This window comes from Periophthalmus magnuspinnatus, chromosome 1, assembly GCF_009829125.3.
Source record: "Periophthalmus magnuspinnatus isolate fPerMag1 chromosome 1, fPerMag1.2.pri, whole genome shotgun sequence".
In the NCBI taxonomy this organism is placed as follows: Eukaryota; Metazoa; Chordata; class Actinopteri; order Gobiiformes; family Gobiidae; genus Periophthalmus; species Periophthalmus magnuspinnatus.
This window is the reverse complement of record NC_047126.1, coordinates 21175628-21191969: the sequence shown is the minus strand read 5'-3', so window position 1 is coordinate 21191969 and position 16342 is coordinate 21175628. Positions and strand designations below refer to the sequence as shown.

The 16342-nt window shown below is 44.8% G+C and overlaps 1 protein-coding gene across 1 annotated transcript; it reads left to right on the top strand.

The window, feature by feature from the left end:
- On the top strand, positions 1-13705 carry LOC117369642 (docking protein 1-like). Its single transcript, XM_055224628.1, has 8 exons — positions 1-98; positions 2325-2403; positions 4614-4738; positions 5480-5590; positions 5664-5730; positions 6355-6524; positions 7181-7416; positions 13106-13705. The coding sequence occupies exons 1-8, from the start codon at positions 39-41 to the stop codon at positions 13647-13649; spliced, it is 1392 nt and encodes a 463-aa protein (XP_055080603.1). The 5' UTR covers positions 1-38; the 3' UTR covers positions 13650-13705.
- The last annotated feature ends 2637 nt before the right edge of the window (positions 13706-16342 follow it).

The following is a 16342-nucleotide window of genomic DNA, read 5'->3' as shown; positions in this document are numbered from 1 at the left end:
CAGGTAGAACTCGGATCTGTTCAAAACTACTTCCACAAATGGATTTGACATCAGGGAAAACAGGCAGAGTCTACTTACGACCACAAAAGTCTGGAAAAGTAAGTCACTTCTGTATTAAATGTATAATATGTGAACTAAATTGTGCAGCCACAGTCACAGGTGAGTGGGAAGACACATAGTTTAAGAGTGAAACATGTTTCATGTGTAAACGTGACAAGTTTCTATGTAACACGCTCATATATTATGCCACATATGCTTCGAATATAAGATGAGCTGTACGTGTTCATTTAACATAAAATCTTTGGATTGAAAAAGTATTTAAACAGGTTTGGCTTTGGTTTTCATTTGTTGTGCAAGCAGTAAAAATAACAGTAATGACATTTGTATTAAAGTTGCACTATGTAATATTTCTGGTAGAGGGTCCACCACCTGCTTGTTTAGATGGAGATGTTGGTTGGCCTAGAATGTTCTACATATGGCATTAAACTAAGCCATCTCCATGTAGATAAGTAAGTGGTAACATTTACTTAAGTACATAATTTTATTTTTACTTTTTAGTTAAAGATTTATTTTACAATTTTATTTTTCCTCATCTGTTCATTGGAAATGATTTAGTTAGTTAGGATATAAGGACTCAGTCTGACACAGTTCTAAGTTTCTTCATAATCATATTTATACATTTATAATATTAGTAGTATTCCTGTGTCACATAAACAGATATTCTAGTTCTGTAGTGTGTAGTTGTTTTAAAGTGTGAGTTACAAAATCCAGGAATTTCATTGGAACAAGTTTGAACAGCAGCCTCCACATTCCTCAGACAGAGTGTACGTACCCTATTTGATAAGTTAAAAGAACTGTAAGTAGCCTGTGCTTATTTAAAAAAAGAAAGTACTACAAATTTCACTCACTGAGCTGCAGAGGCTGCACCAGCATTGATTAATGAACCTAAACACCAAATTATAATATAACAACCTGGCCATTGTGTCCAATGGTTTTGTAATGAATAATAAAACAACAATAGAGTTCTTATCAGTACAGGCTACATTAGATTTTAACATTTTGACCTCCTATCTGGGTCATTTTAAGGAATTTAAAACCAATGAACAGATTTAATAATTAACCATTTATTAAACTTAATAATTAAAGTGTACCACATATTTGCAGGTTCAAACTCATAATAAGATGGTCAAATATTCATGTTAGCTACAGGTTAAATTACAAGTCATTATTATAGATTAGTAGTGTAGCTACTACTACTACTACTAGTACTACTACTACTACTACTACTGCTACTACTACAACGACAACGACTACTATTACTACTCCTCCTCCTCTATCATTTCTATTATTACAAAGTAAAACTACTGCTAGTGATACAATGCAACACACATTGCCTCCATTTTTAAAATCTTATTTAGCGCTAACATCTTGCTTTTATTTTCTTCCTTGTTTCCATGACGATCACTGAGGCAATGCTGCAAAGGATGTGACTAATGTTTACCTTTCTAAACTATCAAAGGGAAGTGCAGCTTTGATGTTTAAAACTTCATTAGAGTAAATAGCATGTCTTCAGATTTGTATGCAGTGAGTCATGTTCTTCGTCACATTCATGCAGAATTTGATGATGTCATGATCTCCATAATCTCAGATGAAGGGCAGGAGTCTGAATAACTCTAGAAAAACAGGCACATTCACTATTTTTGAAAGAAATAGTGAAGCTGTCGAGAAGAGGCAAGATGTTGAACTTAGTGCTTTTTTGTTTCATGTGGATAGGCCCAGTCATTACAGAGATATTAATCATAAACCAGGTCAACAAATCTGCAAATCTTACAGTTAAACAGCAGATTTCACCATAGAATGACCTGTCCTCCATGTGATTTGTCATTTTTTCACAATACCTTAAGACAGTGGTGCCATTATTCAAGCCCAAATGTGATTGTTTGCAGTTCTTAACAGGATTTAAAACCATGAAATTAATTTGACAATTTTGTAGCCACAGTCCAAAGCAAATAATGACAAGGTTCAACATTTGTGAATCATACATTTGGAAATTTCTTTCAAAAGGAGTAATTAAGAGTTTAATGAAGCCCCTTCCCTTTATCTGAAATTATGACATCATCAAATTTTAAAAAGTGAACACAACCTTTTGATACTGTAAAAACTGTACTGTACTGTATTGTTTTCATCTGTGACATGAAATGATTAATTATTGGATATCAAAATAAAACTTTTGATGATAAAAGTAGTAAAGTAAAGTAATAGCATTTTAGGTCAATTTGATCTAAACTTCAGTCTAATTTGTCCTTGTGTACAATGTGTTTCAGAAATGGAAGCCTGTGTGGTTGACCCTGATCCCTCCGAGCAGCAGTGCAGTCGGACGAATCGAGATACAGGATCAAGGAGGTACAAGTTAGTCCATGTGTCTTTTATTTCTCTGGATTTATGAAAACAAAAATTGTGCATATATTTTCCATATATTTTTCCTGTGTGAATTAACTTAAAGGTGTTATATAGTGTGGAAATGAATGAATAATGACTATAGTGTAGAGCTTTGAGGGGCTTTGAAAAAGTGTAAGCCATTATTATTATTATTATATTACACAAAAAAGGCTGTCATCTCCAAAGGTCACAATGCTGTGTTCCACCTTGTGATGTCATCAAGTGGTAGCTGAAGTTAACATCTATTTTAGCCTCAATTAAGCTGATTTAATATGCATTACAAGTTAAATTATTGCCGTTAAAAATATATATATACTGTCATGTAACCCTTAGTTCAGTTGAGATTGCTACAGAATCTATAATATTCTCTGGGGCAGTTTTAAAACACAGGGGAGCATTTAATGTATCACCACTCAATGACATCACAAGGTGCAGAGTAGAACTCAGTCAATGCTGTAGTCATGTGTTAAACATCTGTGAATGAAACAAAGTACAACTCCAGGTATATTTTTGATGAGGATAGTAAATTGTAACAGATGAAAAATGTGCGCAACATTGGCTCTTTAGCTAATCCCGAGACACACCTGGCACACTGGGTGAAAACCTATGGGCTGGATATCTTTTGCAGTGTGCACGCTGTTACATAACTTTCTCAACTTCTTGAACCTGCGATAGTTCCAGTGCAGACATGTTCAGCTCCCATGTTTTAAATAATCCAGGAAATCTACAGAAACATGAAACAGATCTTTAAGAGGCGAACTGGAGACACATGTGGACAGAGTCTGAACAGCAGAGGATGAGGCACAGACAAGAGAGATGTACTGATGTCTGTATGAATAAGTGATAGTCCCAGTGTGAAACAGCTTGTGCGCCGCAGGGGCAGTGCAAAGACAGAGGATGGAGGAAATATTGTTCTAAACTAGAGCTGTATTGTTTGGGGAAAATATCTAATTGTGATTTTCCTGACAAGGATGGGAATTACGATTAGGTTTGTGATTTTAATGATGTCCAAAAGAATCGACAAAAGTAATGCAAGAATCACATTTTTGTACAGATTTAAACTACAGGGTTAATTGTTTGGTTTTTTTGTTGTTGTTTTTTTAATATAGAACAAAACAGGATATTTTGTTTGTGGAAGAAATGAAAATGAGGTGACAGTAGTTCAGTTGGTGGACTGTCTGTCCACTGACCCACAGGTTGGCGGTGTGATTCCAGCTCCCACAGATGAATGCTGTCGCTGTGTCACTGGGAAAGACACTTAACTTCACATGTCTGTGCACACTGGTGTATAAATGTGTGTGTGAATGGGCGAGTGGTTTCTTGATGTAAAGGACTTTGAGAGCCTTGAAGGTGGAAAACCGTTATATAAAAATGTGACCTTTTTAATTTACCAAGAAATAACGGTAGCCCTACATGAACAACTGCAGCCTTTGCAATTTAAAAATTGCATCCATTCAGATTGATTCAATCAATCAGTAGCGATTAATCTTGCAAGCATGTCCCACACTGCCAAAAATAATACTCCTTTAAAATTACTTGAACTTGAAAATATTTTTGGAATGAGTGGCAGTCGCTTTTGCACAAAAATCATCGTACTGTGCTGTTGATGAGCAAGACACTTTGAAAACTGAGTCAATATGTGTAAAATAAATTGCATAGACAGTAATTATAGCTTCACCATTTGCAGTGTATTTATTATCTGCTTGTCCAGTGTAATAGCGCCTCCTAGTGGTGGCTTATGAACGACAGAGCTCTTCTTATGTTATGCTTGTTTTAGAATGTAATAATGTCTATCAAGTATTGTGTAATTAAGTGAACTAACATTTTTAAAGACACAAAACAAGAAGTGACAGAATCAGTATATTTGATTGCATTATAAGTTATTGATTAATGTGCTCATGTTATCCTTCATTTTGATGTACTAAGTGAAACATTTGCAATAGAGTCATACTCTATGTTGATTTTATAAGCTATACAATGGTATGTATGATTTATTTTCTTTCTACTTTGGTGGGTGGGACTGTTTTTTAATGCACTGTAAAGCACTTTGTGTTACATTTTCTGTATGAAAAGCACTTTATAAATAAAGTTTGTTGTTGTTGTTGTTGTTGTTGTTGTTGTTGTTGTTACTGTCATATGTCCTTATATGCCAGTCCAACTGTCCCTGTGTTCAGGTACACTGGGGGAGCCCGGACGGAGGAGGCACCAGGCTCTGGGAGAAAAGAAGCCCAAAATCATCAGACTGTCTGAGCTGCTCAATGTGCTGAGACTGCCCCCCAACGCAGAGGCCTGTCCCATGGTCAGCATCACATTTACTGCATATTTTTTATTCAAGCAGGACTGGAAAGCATATAGTTTCAGTCCATTTTTAAACCTATTGTGGATTCTCATTCTCTGCAGGTATCAAAACTATGAATGGACACAAATGCAATGTAGTTAACAAAATATAAACTCAAAGTAACTCAAAGGCTGTAGATGTTTAGTTGAAATATTTTACTTTTTTTTTCTTGTTTGATGTCTTTTGTAAAATGTAAAAAGTAGTAGTCATAATATAAAAAAACAAAACAAAAAAACAACAACACTGAAAAAGAAGGTGTGTCCAACCTTTTGATAGTGTACTGGTAGTGTACTTGTAATTGACTATAATTGTGTAATGTGATTGTAATCATTTAAAATCACAGGAGTTACTGAAGGCTGTACAAATCCCAATTGTCCCAGTCCACTGTTGTCTCACTGCTGTCTCTGCTTCTTTCTATCCCCAAAAACACACAACACAGGACTGCATCATCTGCTCTGTCTGGCCACAGCTATGAGAATACAAACAAACTGCAGCTGACAAAATTCAGTTTTACATCCAGTTTTATATTAAAAACTGACCAAAATGCTTCTAAAGTTATGCTATCTAGTAAGTTTGAGTGGTATTTTTCATGCATACAATACAACTTTTGTTACTAACCAATTGTATTTCTACTTAGTACACATTTTCATTATTCTTTCCACCTATGTATTTAAGTTATATTTTTTCCTGTGCCCTGTGCAGGAGAACATGTGTGCATTCTGTGTGGAGACTCAGGAGAGGACTTTGGTGTTTGCTGCTCTCAAAAGCGACTGTGTCGAGTGGGTCGACAAACTTTGTCACAGCACATTTCAGGTAAAGACACTGAATGAGAAAAAATAAAATGTAAAATCAGAATAATGAGATAAATAATTCTTCTCTCTTTCAGAAAACTAGTGTCCCAGACCTAAAGCCTCAAATGGAGGAGAACGCCATCTACGCTTCAGCGGACCATGGTATGAAAAAATCTGAGAAAAAAATATTTTTAACTCCCCCTTCCACACAAACAGTGCACAGTTACAACATCCTTTAAAGGTGCACTATGTAACTTTTCATGCTGAGAGTGTTCAATAGTATTAAAGTGCCCATATTACTATTACTATGATCAATCAAAAACACCCGGAACTGTCTTTTTCAAAAAAAAAACACTCTTTGTTGTGCCATGTGGTAATACAGGAAGTGCTTCACTGCCTTTTTAAACTCTATACACCTTCGCTTGAATCATTTGGATGATTTTAGCTCTGGAATTGGCAATGTCTACTGAACTAAAGGTAAAGGGTAGGTTTTAACTTGAAAACTACTGCTTCGTGACATCACAAGGTGGCACAGAGAAATTTGAGCTTTGAAGGTGACAGACTAATAATAAAAGGTTACCCAAATAAAACACAACTCCAGGTCTGGTTTTGATGAGGTAACAACATTATAAATTGGCTTACAGCTCAAAAGACCCAAAGGGACTTTTAAGGGTGTTTTCTTTCTGTTTTTTTATTCCTCAAAATACCTTAAACAATATGTGTTCTAACTGCAAGCAGGGCGTCTCCGTGGGGGTAACAAAAACATAATCGAATCTATCTGTACAGTGTCAGATTTCCGTGTGACGGTGGAGAAGACAGACGCAGCTGCACGATGTGGCCTGCAGGGAGTGTACTGGCTGCAGGTGGGCCGTGAGTCGCTGCTGCTCAAAGACACACAGAGGAGCACAGTGCAGGAGTGGCCCTACGAAGTGCTCCGGAGATACGGGAAGGACAAGGTACACTTAAAGAAGACATAGTACACTTTTTATCTGGTATTTATTGTTAAACCTCAGCATAAACAGAGAGCTATTTATTCATTGTAAAGAGAGCAAAAAGCAGTTTGTTATTCCACTGAACTGCCCTAAGGTGTAAACTGTCACGCTTTACTCTAAACATCTAGGGTGTGTTACTCTCAGTGAAGTTTGCTCCTCTCTTCAAATCGATAGGAGGCACTGGGTCATAATCCTTGTCAGAACTGAAGGAGCCACTTGGGGAGAGAACAAAATTTTCTTTGTGATGGAACCTGGGCAACTGAGGCATTACATCTATTCTGTGTGTGTATATAGGATCCTTAAAGCTACACAGTGCAACTTTCTGGTGGCACCTCAGTAAGAGTATATGCAAAATAATTAAAACCACTCTGAGACATTCTACATGGAGATAGATGAGTTTATACTGTGTAAAAGTATAGCCAAAGTAAAACCATATCCATGGAAACAAGACAAGGCCCTTCTTCAGGCCGAATAAGATTCAGGTTTGTGGAGATGCAATAAAAACTTATTACAAACAATAATAAAAAACAGAAAGAAAGTATTTATTTTTGTGTGTTTTTAGCTAAAACATTACATACTGAGGCTTTAATATAAACTCACATGTTGTTGTTTGTCTCCAGGGCTCGTTGTCCATAGAAACAGGACGGCGTTGTGATTGTGGTCCGGGCACCATCATCTTCGACACCCCTCAAGCCGAAACCATCTTCAGCGTAATCCAATCCACCATCAAACGCAAGACCATGCACACGGCCCCCCACTCTGGAGAGGCTTTGGAGGTGGAGAAATCAGTCACTGCGAACAGACAGGCCCACTCCCCTTTACCCAGAACCCCCGAGCTCAACAGACTATCAGTGTCGTAACGGTGCGGATAGGACCAAAGGATGCAGACCAGAGCAGTTTTAACAGTGTTTATTTACAACGGTGAAAATGCAGTCTTTAAACAGGTCACAAGAGCAGGTACAGGAACCAGGGAGCGGGAGACGGGTCAGGCGGGTGCGGTGCAGGTAGAGGCGGGCAGGACAGGACCAGGACGGGGATAGAAGCAGGTGCGGTACCAGGGCGGGCGGAGCAGACGAAGACCAGAGCGGGGAGCGGGTGACAAACCAGAGACCAGGACCGGACAGGAGACGAGACGAGCAGGAGACGAGACGAGCAGGAGACGAGACGAGCAGGAGACGAGACGAGCTGGAGACGAGACGAGCAGGAGACGAGACGAGCAGGAGACAAGACGAGCTGGAAGCGATACCGGGACTGGAACGTGGAGGCAGGAGCTGGGCGAGTAGAGGCAGGAATCTGGAGGGTGCATAAATCCAAATGAGCATTTGCAGGAAAGTACCATATAACAAAGCTTAGCAAGAAACATTCACGTTTTACACGCGGACGGTCTGGCACCGAGTGTAGACTGCCAAGCCTTCTTGTACTCAGCAGCAGGTGGTGGTGATTAGGCTGATGCACCCCAGGTGTGCACGGGAGGAGTCAGGCACTCCACCCAGCTCCAGACACACAGGTAGGGGAGGGGGAGAGAGCACGGGAGGACAGGGAAACTGACATCATGACAGTACCCCCCCCCCTAAGGTCCACCTCCTGGTGGACCCCCAGGCTTGTCAGGATGAGCGCGGTGGAAGTCTCTCACCATGTCGGGGTCCAGAATGCGTGCCCTGGGCACCCAGGATCGCTCCTCCGGACCGTAACCCTCCCAATCGACGAGGTACTGGAGGCCCCTACCACGGCGACGAACGTCAATCAGGCGGCGGACGGTGAACGCCGGGTGGCCGTCAATGACTCGGGCGGGCGGTGGGGGATCGGCCGGAGGGCACAGGTCGCTGGTCCGGACTGGTTTAACCTGGGAGACGTGAAAGGTCGGATGAATCCGGAGAGACGGGGGTAACTGGAGGCGCACCGCCGATGGATTTATGATCCTCATGATCTTAAACGGTCCCAGGAATCGGGGGGACAGCTTACGGGAGTCCGTCTTCAGCGGGACCGTCTTGGCGGAGAGCCAAACCATCTGGCCAGGTTGGTATACGGGCGCCGGGACACGGTGGCGATCGGCCGTCGCCTTAGTGCGCGCTCCAGCCCGAAGAAGGGCCGCCCTGGCCTTCTTCCAGATCCGGCGACAGCGCTGGAGATGGCGCTGAACAGACGGGACGGCGAGGTCCCTCTCCTCCGTGGGAAAGAGAGGGGGTTGATATCCCAGCGATGCCTCGAAGGGGGACATACCAGTGGCGGAACTCACGAGGGAGTTGTGAGCGTACTCTATCCAGGGTAGGTGAGTACTCCAGGTCGCGGGGTTGGCGGAGGCTGTGCACCGTAGGGCCGACTCCAGGTCTTGGTTGGCCCGCTCCGTCTGCCCATTAGATTGTGGATGGAACCCGGACGTGAGGCTAACCGTGGCCCCCAAACTGTCGCAGAAAGACCGCCATACCTGAGAGGTGAATTGGGTCCCTCTGTCGGACACGATGTCCACCGGGATGCCGTGGAGTCGGAAGACATGACTGGTCAGCTGGTCGGCAGTTTCTTTGGCTGTGGGGAGCTTAGGCAGGGCAACGAAATGGGCGGCCTTGGAGAAGCGGTCCACAATGGTGAGAACCACCGTGTTCCCCTGGGAAGGGGGAAGGCCCGTCACGAAGTCCAAGGCGATGTGGGACCAAGGGCGACGAGGAACTGGGAGAGGATGCAAGAGACCAGAAGGGGGTGAGTGGGAGGCCTTGGCCCGAGCACATACCTGGCAGGCGGCGACATAAGCCCGGGTGTCTGTGTCCATCGTGGGCCACCAGAAGCGTCTCCTGAGGAGGGAGAGAGAGCGACCGGCACCAGGATGGCAGGCGAAACGGGAGGCATGGACCCACTGGAGCACCTGAGACCGGACAGAATCGGGAACAAACAGTTTATCTGGAGGGCCGTTACCTGGGTCGGGGTCGTTGGTCTGGGCCTCTCGGACGGTGTCCTCGATATCCCAATGGACCGCGGCCACCACACACGAGGAGGGGATAATTGTTTCTGCGGTGACCGGGCTATCCTCCAGGGCGAACTGGCGGGAGAGGGCATCTGGTTTAACGTTCCGAGATCCGGGGCGGTAGGTGAGGAGAAAGTTGAAGCGGCTGAAGAAGAGGGACCAACGAGCTTGACGGGGATTGAGGCGCCTGGCGGACTGGATGTACTCCAAGTTTTTATGGTCGGTCCAGACGATGAATGGTTGCTCCGCCCCTTCGAGCCAGTGGCGCCACTCCTCCAAGGCCAGCTTTACGGCAAGGAGCTCCCGATCCCCCACATCATAATTGACCTCGGCCGAGGACAATCGCCGGGAAAAGAAGGCGCAGGGACAGAGGCGGTTGTGGGGGTCGAACCTCTGCGAAAGCACGGCCCCCACTCCCGAGTCGGAGGCGTCGACCTCCACGATGAATTGCCGTGAAGGGTCGGGCTGGTGCAGGATGGGAGCGGAGGTAAATAGTCTCTTAAGCTTCTCGAAGGCTGTCTGCGCCTCAGGAGACCAGGCAAACGGCAAAGCAGGAGAGGTGAGTTTAGTTAAGGGCGAGATAACCCTACTAAAATCCCGGATGAAACGTCTATAAAAATTGGCAAAGCCGATAAATCTCTGGAGCTGTCTCCGGCTGGTAGGAACGGGCCACTCAGTGACAGCCTGGATCTTTTCAGGGTCAGCTCTTACTTGGCCCCGCCCCACAATGAAGCCCAAAAAGCTGACCTCCTCTGCGTGAAACTCGCATTTCTCAGCTTTCACGAACAGTTTATTCTCGAGGAGGCGCTGGAGAACCTGGCGAACGTGCTGATGATGCTCCTGGGGGGACCGCGAGAAAATCAAGATGTCATCCAAGTAAACAAAGACGAATCGGTTAAGGAAATCACGGAGCACATCGTTGATGAGGGCTTGGAATACGGCAGGGGCGTTGGTGAGACCGAAGGGCATAACCAAGTATTCGAAATGTCCCAGGGGTGTCTTGAAGGCCGTCTTCCATTCGTCTCCCTCCCTGATGCGCACCAGGTGGTACGCATTCCGCAAATCCAACTTTGAGAAGATGGTCGCACCGTGGAGGGGCGTAAATGCCGAGTCCAGTAAGGGAAGCGGGTATTTATTCTTCACGGTTATATTGTTCAGACCCCGGTAATCAATGCAAGGCCGCAGGGATTTGTCCTTCTTAGCCACAAAGAAGAACCCCGCTCCCACGGGTGAAGTGGACGGGCGGATGATTCCGGCAGCCAGGGACCCACGGATATAGTCCTCCATTGACTCGCGTTCAGGTTTAGACAGGTTATATAGCCTGCTAGATGGTAGTGGGGCACCCGGCAGGAGGTCAATGGCGCAGTCATATGGACGGTGGGGCGGTAAAGAGAGGGCCTTGCTCTTGCTAAAAACCTCCCCCAGGTCGTGATATTCAGCAGGCACCGAGGACAGATTGGGGGTGTCTGGGGACGGATCAGCGACAGGAACGGACCTCCCGGCCGGAGGGAGGGCGGACCGAAGGCACTTGGCGTGGCAATCGGGACTCCAGCCCGAAACTCCGCCCCTGGCCCAATCGAAAACAGGGTTGTGGGCGCGTAGCCAGGGGTAACCAAGGACCAGAGGAGAAGCGGAGGAGGACAGGACATGAAACTGACGGTTCTCTTGGTGGTTGCCGGACAGAATCACGGTGACAGGTTCTGTGATGTGAGTGATGTGCCCCAGAAAACGTCCATTGAGCCCCTGGGCATTTAAGGGGCGTTCGAGGGGCTCCAGGTAGACCCCGAGCTGCTCCGCGACTTGGGCATCAATAAAGTCCCTCTCAGCCCCGGAGTCGATAAGGGCGGAAACGCATAAGGTCTCTGTGCGAACGCACAGGGTGGCGCTGAGCCGCAGTCTATTAGAAGAGTCCAGGATGTGTTGCTCGCCCACCAGTACTCCCAGTGCTACTGGTGGGCCCCCCCTTTTGGCCGAACTGGGCAAGTGACCACATAATGTCCGCGCTCACCGCAGTAGAGGCAAGCCCCGGCCAGACGACGCCTCCGTTGACGCTCCTCGGCCGACACAAGGGTCCTGTCGAGTTGCATGGGCTCATCCGGCGGGGGTGGAGCAGCGCGTGGCTCCGGCGGGACCGGTGACCGGCGTCTCTCTCGGCGACGAGCCCGTAGGCGGTTGTCTATACGGTGAGTGAGGGAGATGAGGGTCCGCAGGTCGGGGGGTTCGTCCCGGGAAACCAATTCATCTTTCAAAGTCTCGTTCAGGCCCCGCACAAACACAGCCCGCAGCGCGCTGTCCGTCCAGTCCAGCTCCGCCGCATGTGTCCAGAATTCAATGGAATAATCCGCTACCGTCCTGGAGCCCTGGCTGAGAGTCAATAACCGGGAGGCAGCATTGTCCTGGTAGTGCGGGTGGTCAAACACCAGCTTAAATGTGGACACAAATTCATTAAAATCCAGGCTATCCACAGACGTCTTCATTAGGCGCGCCTCTGCCCACTGGAGAGCTCTGCCCCGGAGTAATCCACATATATATCGGATCTTGGTGGCCCCCGAGCTGAAACGAGAAGGGCATTGCTGGAACATGAACTCGCACTGGAACAGGAATCCGCGACAGAGGTGAGGTTGTCCAGCATACGGCTCCGGATCCGTGCCTCTCGGCTCCGGGAGGCGTGGCGGCGCTCCAGCTGCAGCAGGCGGGGTGACGAGGAGCGCGGCCACCTGGTGGTTAAGCTGTGCCACCTGCTGGGACAATGTCTGATTTAGCTCCAATAGAGTTCGAATGGATTGTTCATGCTGACCCAGCACCGCCTCGGGGTGAGAGTGCGTGAGGCGGCGCGTCTGGTCCGGATCTGAGCCTGCTTGGTCCATAGTGGCCAGACCGTTCTGTCGTAACGGTGCGGATAGGACCAAAGGATGCAGACCAGAGCAGTTTTAACAGTGTTTATTTACAACGGTGAAAATGCAGTCTTTAAACAGGTCACAAGAGCAGGTACAGGAACCAGGGAGCGGGAGACGGGTCAGGCGGGTGCGGTGCAGGTAGAGGCGGGCAGGACAGGACCAGGACGGGGATAGAAGCAGGTGCGGTACCAGGGCGGGCGGAGCAGACGAAGACCAGAGCGGGGAGCGGGTGACAAACCAGAGACCAGGACCGGACAGGAGACGAGACGAGCAGGAGACGAGACGAGCAGGAGACGAGACGAGCAGGAGACGAGACGAGCTGGAGACGAGACGAGCAGGAGACGAGACGAGCAGGAGACAAGACGAGCTGGAAGCGATACCGGGACTGGAACGTGGAGGCAGGAGCTGGGCGAGTAGAGGCAGGAATCTGGAGGGTGCATAAATCCAAATGAGCATTTGCAGGAAAGTACCATATAACAAAGCTTAGCAAGAAACATTCACGTTTTACACGCGGACGGTCTGGCACCGAGTGTAGACTGCCAAGCCTTCTTGTACTCAGCAGCAGGTGGTGGTGATTAGGCTGATGCACCCCAGGTGTGCACGGGAGGAGTCAGGCACTCCACCCAGCTCCAGACACACAGGTAGGGGAGGGGGAGAGAGCACGGGAGGACAGGGAAACTGACATCATGACAATCAGCCATCTTTGAAAACAAACTCAAAATGGACAGCGAAGAGGCGACATCATCACATCCAGCCCCGATAACTTTAATGCCTCTACCTTCACTCCCCACACAAGAAATTAGATCTAAAAGTGTTATAGACAATGTTTATGCTGATCCTAATGAATGTATGCAATCTCCAAAATTTAGCACGGCTTTGTATGTCGACCCCGCCAGCGTTCTTCCGCTAAAACCACCCGAAACAGCAGAACCTGGCCAAAACAAGCTACATTCAGTCTACTCAGAGGTGTTTGATAAAGTTAGCAGTGGTCGGAGGGCTGTAAAGTTTGCAGATGACGATCATATCTACTGTGAGCCAGTGAAAGGGGCAGAGGAGAAGGAGAAGACGGAAGAGGAGGAGGTGAAGAAGGCGGATCCATTTGCTCACCTGTACGCGCAGGTGTGCAAAACAAACAAAGGAGTACCATCGCCACAGCCAAGAGAAGAGGAGAGAGAGAAGGAGGAGAGAGAAAGGGGGGAGGGTGATGTCATTTATGAGAGCCTGGGAATTATTTAAAAGTAGGTTTCACTTTAAAATGTGATCAAAGTCTTGGAGTAAAAGGATAAAAAAGGAACCAGAAATAGAAAGAGGTCTAAACACAGACTGAACTAGGGCAATGCCAAGTTTAAACCAGGACTAAACCAGGATTAAACTAGGACTATACCTTTCAAAACAAAACATTTCTAAACAAAGAATGACCAGGACTAGATCATTTCTGAACCAGGACTAAACCCAGACTAAAGCACATTCAAACCAAGTCTGAATCAAGTCTATCTAAACCAGGACAGGCGCACTTTGTAACCTTTTGAGTGAGAGGTCCACCACCTGCTTGTCTCCATGGAGACATTATTGCATGGTACGACATTAAACTTACACAGTGCAACCAGGTTTGACATTTATGTCCAGTGCATTTTAGCACTGTGTCCTTGTCTTGCTTTTTAATGAGGCAGAACTTTCCCAGTGAATGAATGTCCAGTATTTGTCAGTCTGACTTTTTGAGATACTTTATAATATATTTGTTTTTTATTTGTATGATCTGTTTTTTTTCAGCTCTAAATCCTTTTTTATGATTGTAAATGACTTTAAAAATATTGGGATATTTAAATTAAATGCACTTTTATGCACAAAACAGACTTGTATGATAAAGTTTTGTTAAAGTTTTTAAAAAAACTTTTTATGTTACAGTAATGAACAAAGTATTATCAGCTCTGTTCCTTTTATAAAACACTACAAAAGCACTGCATTAGTTTTTTCTATTATCTATTTTGTCCTCTTGACCATTCAAGAAACTGACAGACAAACTGCTGTCTTTGTTTAGTCACTTCTTCCGTGATATTTTCAAGGTTTTTGGCCATTTTGTCAACCGGAATAGTTTTTATAGTTTGATATTAGTTCAATAGTGACTTATATTTGCCGCACCTGAGTTTTACTTATTTTTACTTTTTACTTTATTCAAGATGTTTTGGGAGTACTGGCTTTCAAGTTTGGAATATGTAAGTATCTGCTTTTGGTACTTCGCTCTCTATGTGCGTTACAAATGATAAAAGTTGAAAATCTTAGTCCACAGCCACTCCCTGTTTGTCACTGGTGTTTTCCTAAACTGTCCGCCAGGTGGAGCAGTTTCCTAACTTGAGCCTCGTTTAGAAAATAAAATATATACATATACATATATTTTTAAATGCATAACATCTTTACATGTTATTTTAATGTGTTTTAGACGGTGCGAATTAATTCAATACTTAAAACCAGACAATATTTTGTGTGTAAAAACATGTTGACGTAATCGCTTAAAGGCACATTACGTAATAAATTTAACATAAGGGGCCATTTGGGGACACAATTTGACACAGAATATAAGACAGCAACATTCAGCAACAACGTCCCCGGTTCAGTTTTCAGTCTGCATGTTAAAGGTGCTCTGTGTAACTTTCCTGCCACTGTTCTGCTTGTCTCACAGATGTTATTGCTTGGCCTGGGTTGTTCTCCAGTATGATGATATGTATTTATTCAATTATAGGCTTTTTATTGCTCAAAAAACCCAAAACAAAACACAAAAACAATGGCAAACATGCATCTTACTGTGTGCTGGGTTGCCTCACCACAGATCTGACCTGTAACTTGGTCGTGTGTCATCAGCTGCTAGTATAGAGAAGGGTAAGATAAATGCCAATACTGTGTAACATTTTAGGCCCTTCCACATGAAAAGTTACACAATGCACCGTTAAATGTTCCCTATACTTTCACATTCATCCATGGGCATTTAATACTGATATAACCAATCAAAAACATACACTTAATGACAAATATTATTAACGTGCTATTTAATTTGACTGAGCAATATTTTAGTTTTATAAAATGCAGGAGCTAAACACTGAAATCAAATCTGGCCTTTAGAGTCATGTGATTGAGGCTTTGCTAGAGTTGCCATAGTTACCTGCTATTCATACACTGAAAGAACATTGTGTGACTCAGTGGCCTGTACAATGTACTGACGATAACTATGTTCACATATCATGTGTCACAGTGCGCCAAAGAAATGGCTGTATTGTTAAACTATGTCATTTTCCTCGTGGAGAGTGCACCAGCTTGTTCCAAAGTCATCAAACATGTATTCAGTTATTTTACACGTGTTTAGCTGACCTGTAACTTGGCACGGTGACATCAGCTTGGCTCCATGGAGATACATAAGATTAATGCTATGCTGTGGAACATTCTAAGCAAAGCAATAATATAGCTATGGAAACAAACAGGTGGTGGACCCTCCATTTGAAAAGTCACACTGCAGCCATGCAAAATATTTGGACCTGACCTAATAGTTTGATTACATTTGAGATATTTCCCTTTTACAAAAGAGTTTTGATCCACTGGGAGTCTGAAACTACATTTTTTGTCAAAGCCCGGACTCATTTGGGTGAGTTGGTGGAAGGATGACAGTTGTAATCCCTGTTACTTTTGTTGTGTTCTTGGGCAAGACACTTTGCTGCTTAATCAAAGGTATCCTCCATTATTGAGTCTATGATCTTGTAGTTTTTTTTAAGACTTTCTGACCACAAGACCCATGACTAAACCAGGACTAAACCAGGACAAAACCAGGACTAAACCAGGACTAAACCAGGACTAAACTAGGACAAAACCAGGACTAAACCAGGACTAAACCAGGACAAAACCAGGACTAAACCAGGACTAAGGCTGCACCTGCATTATGGAGC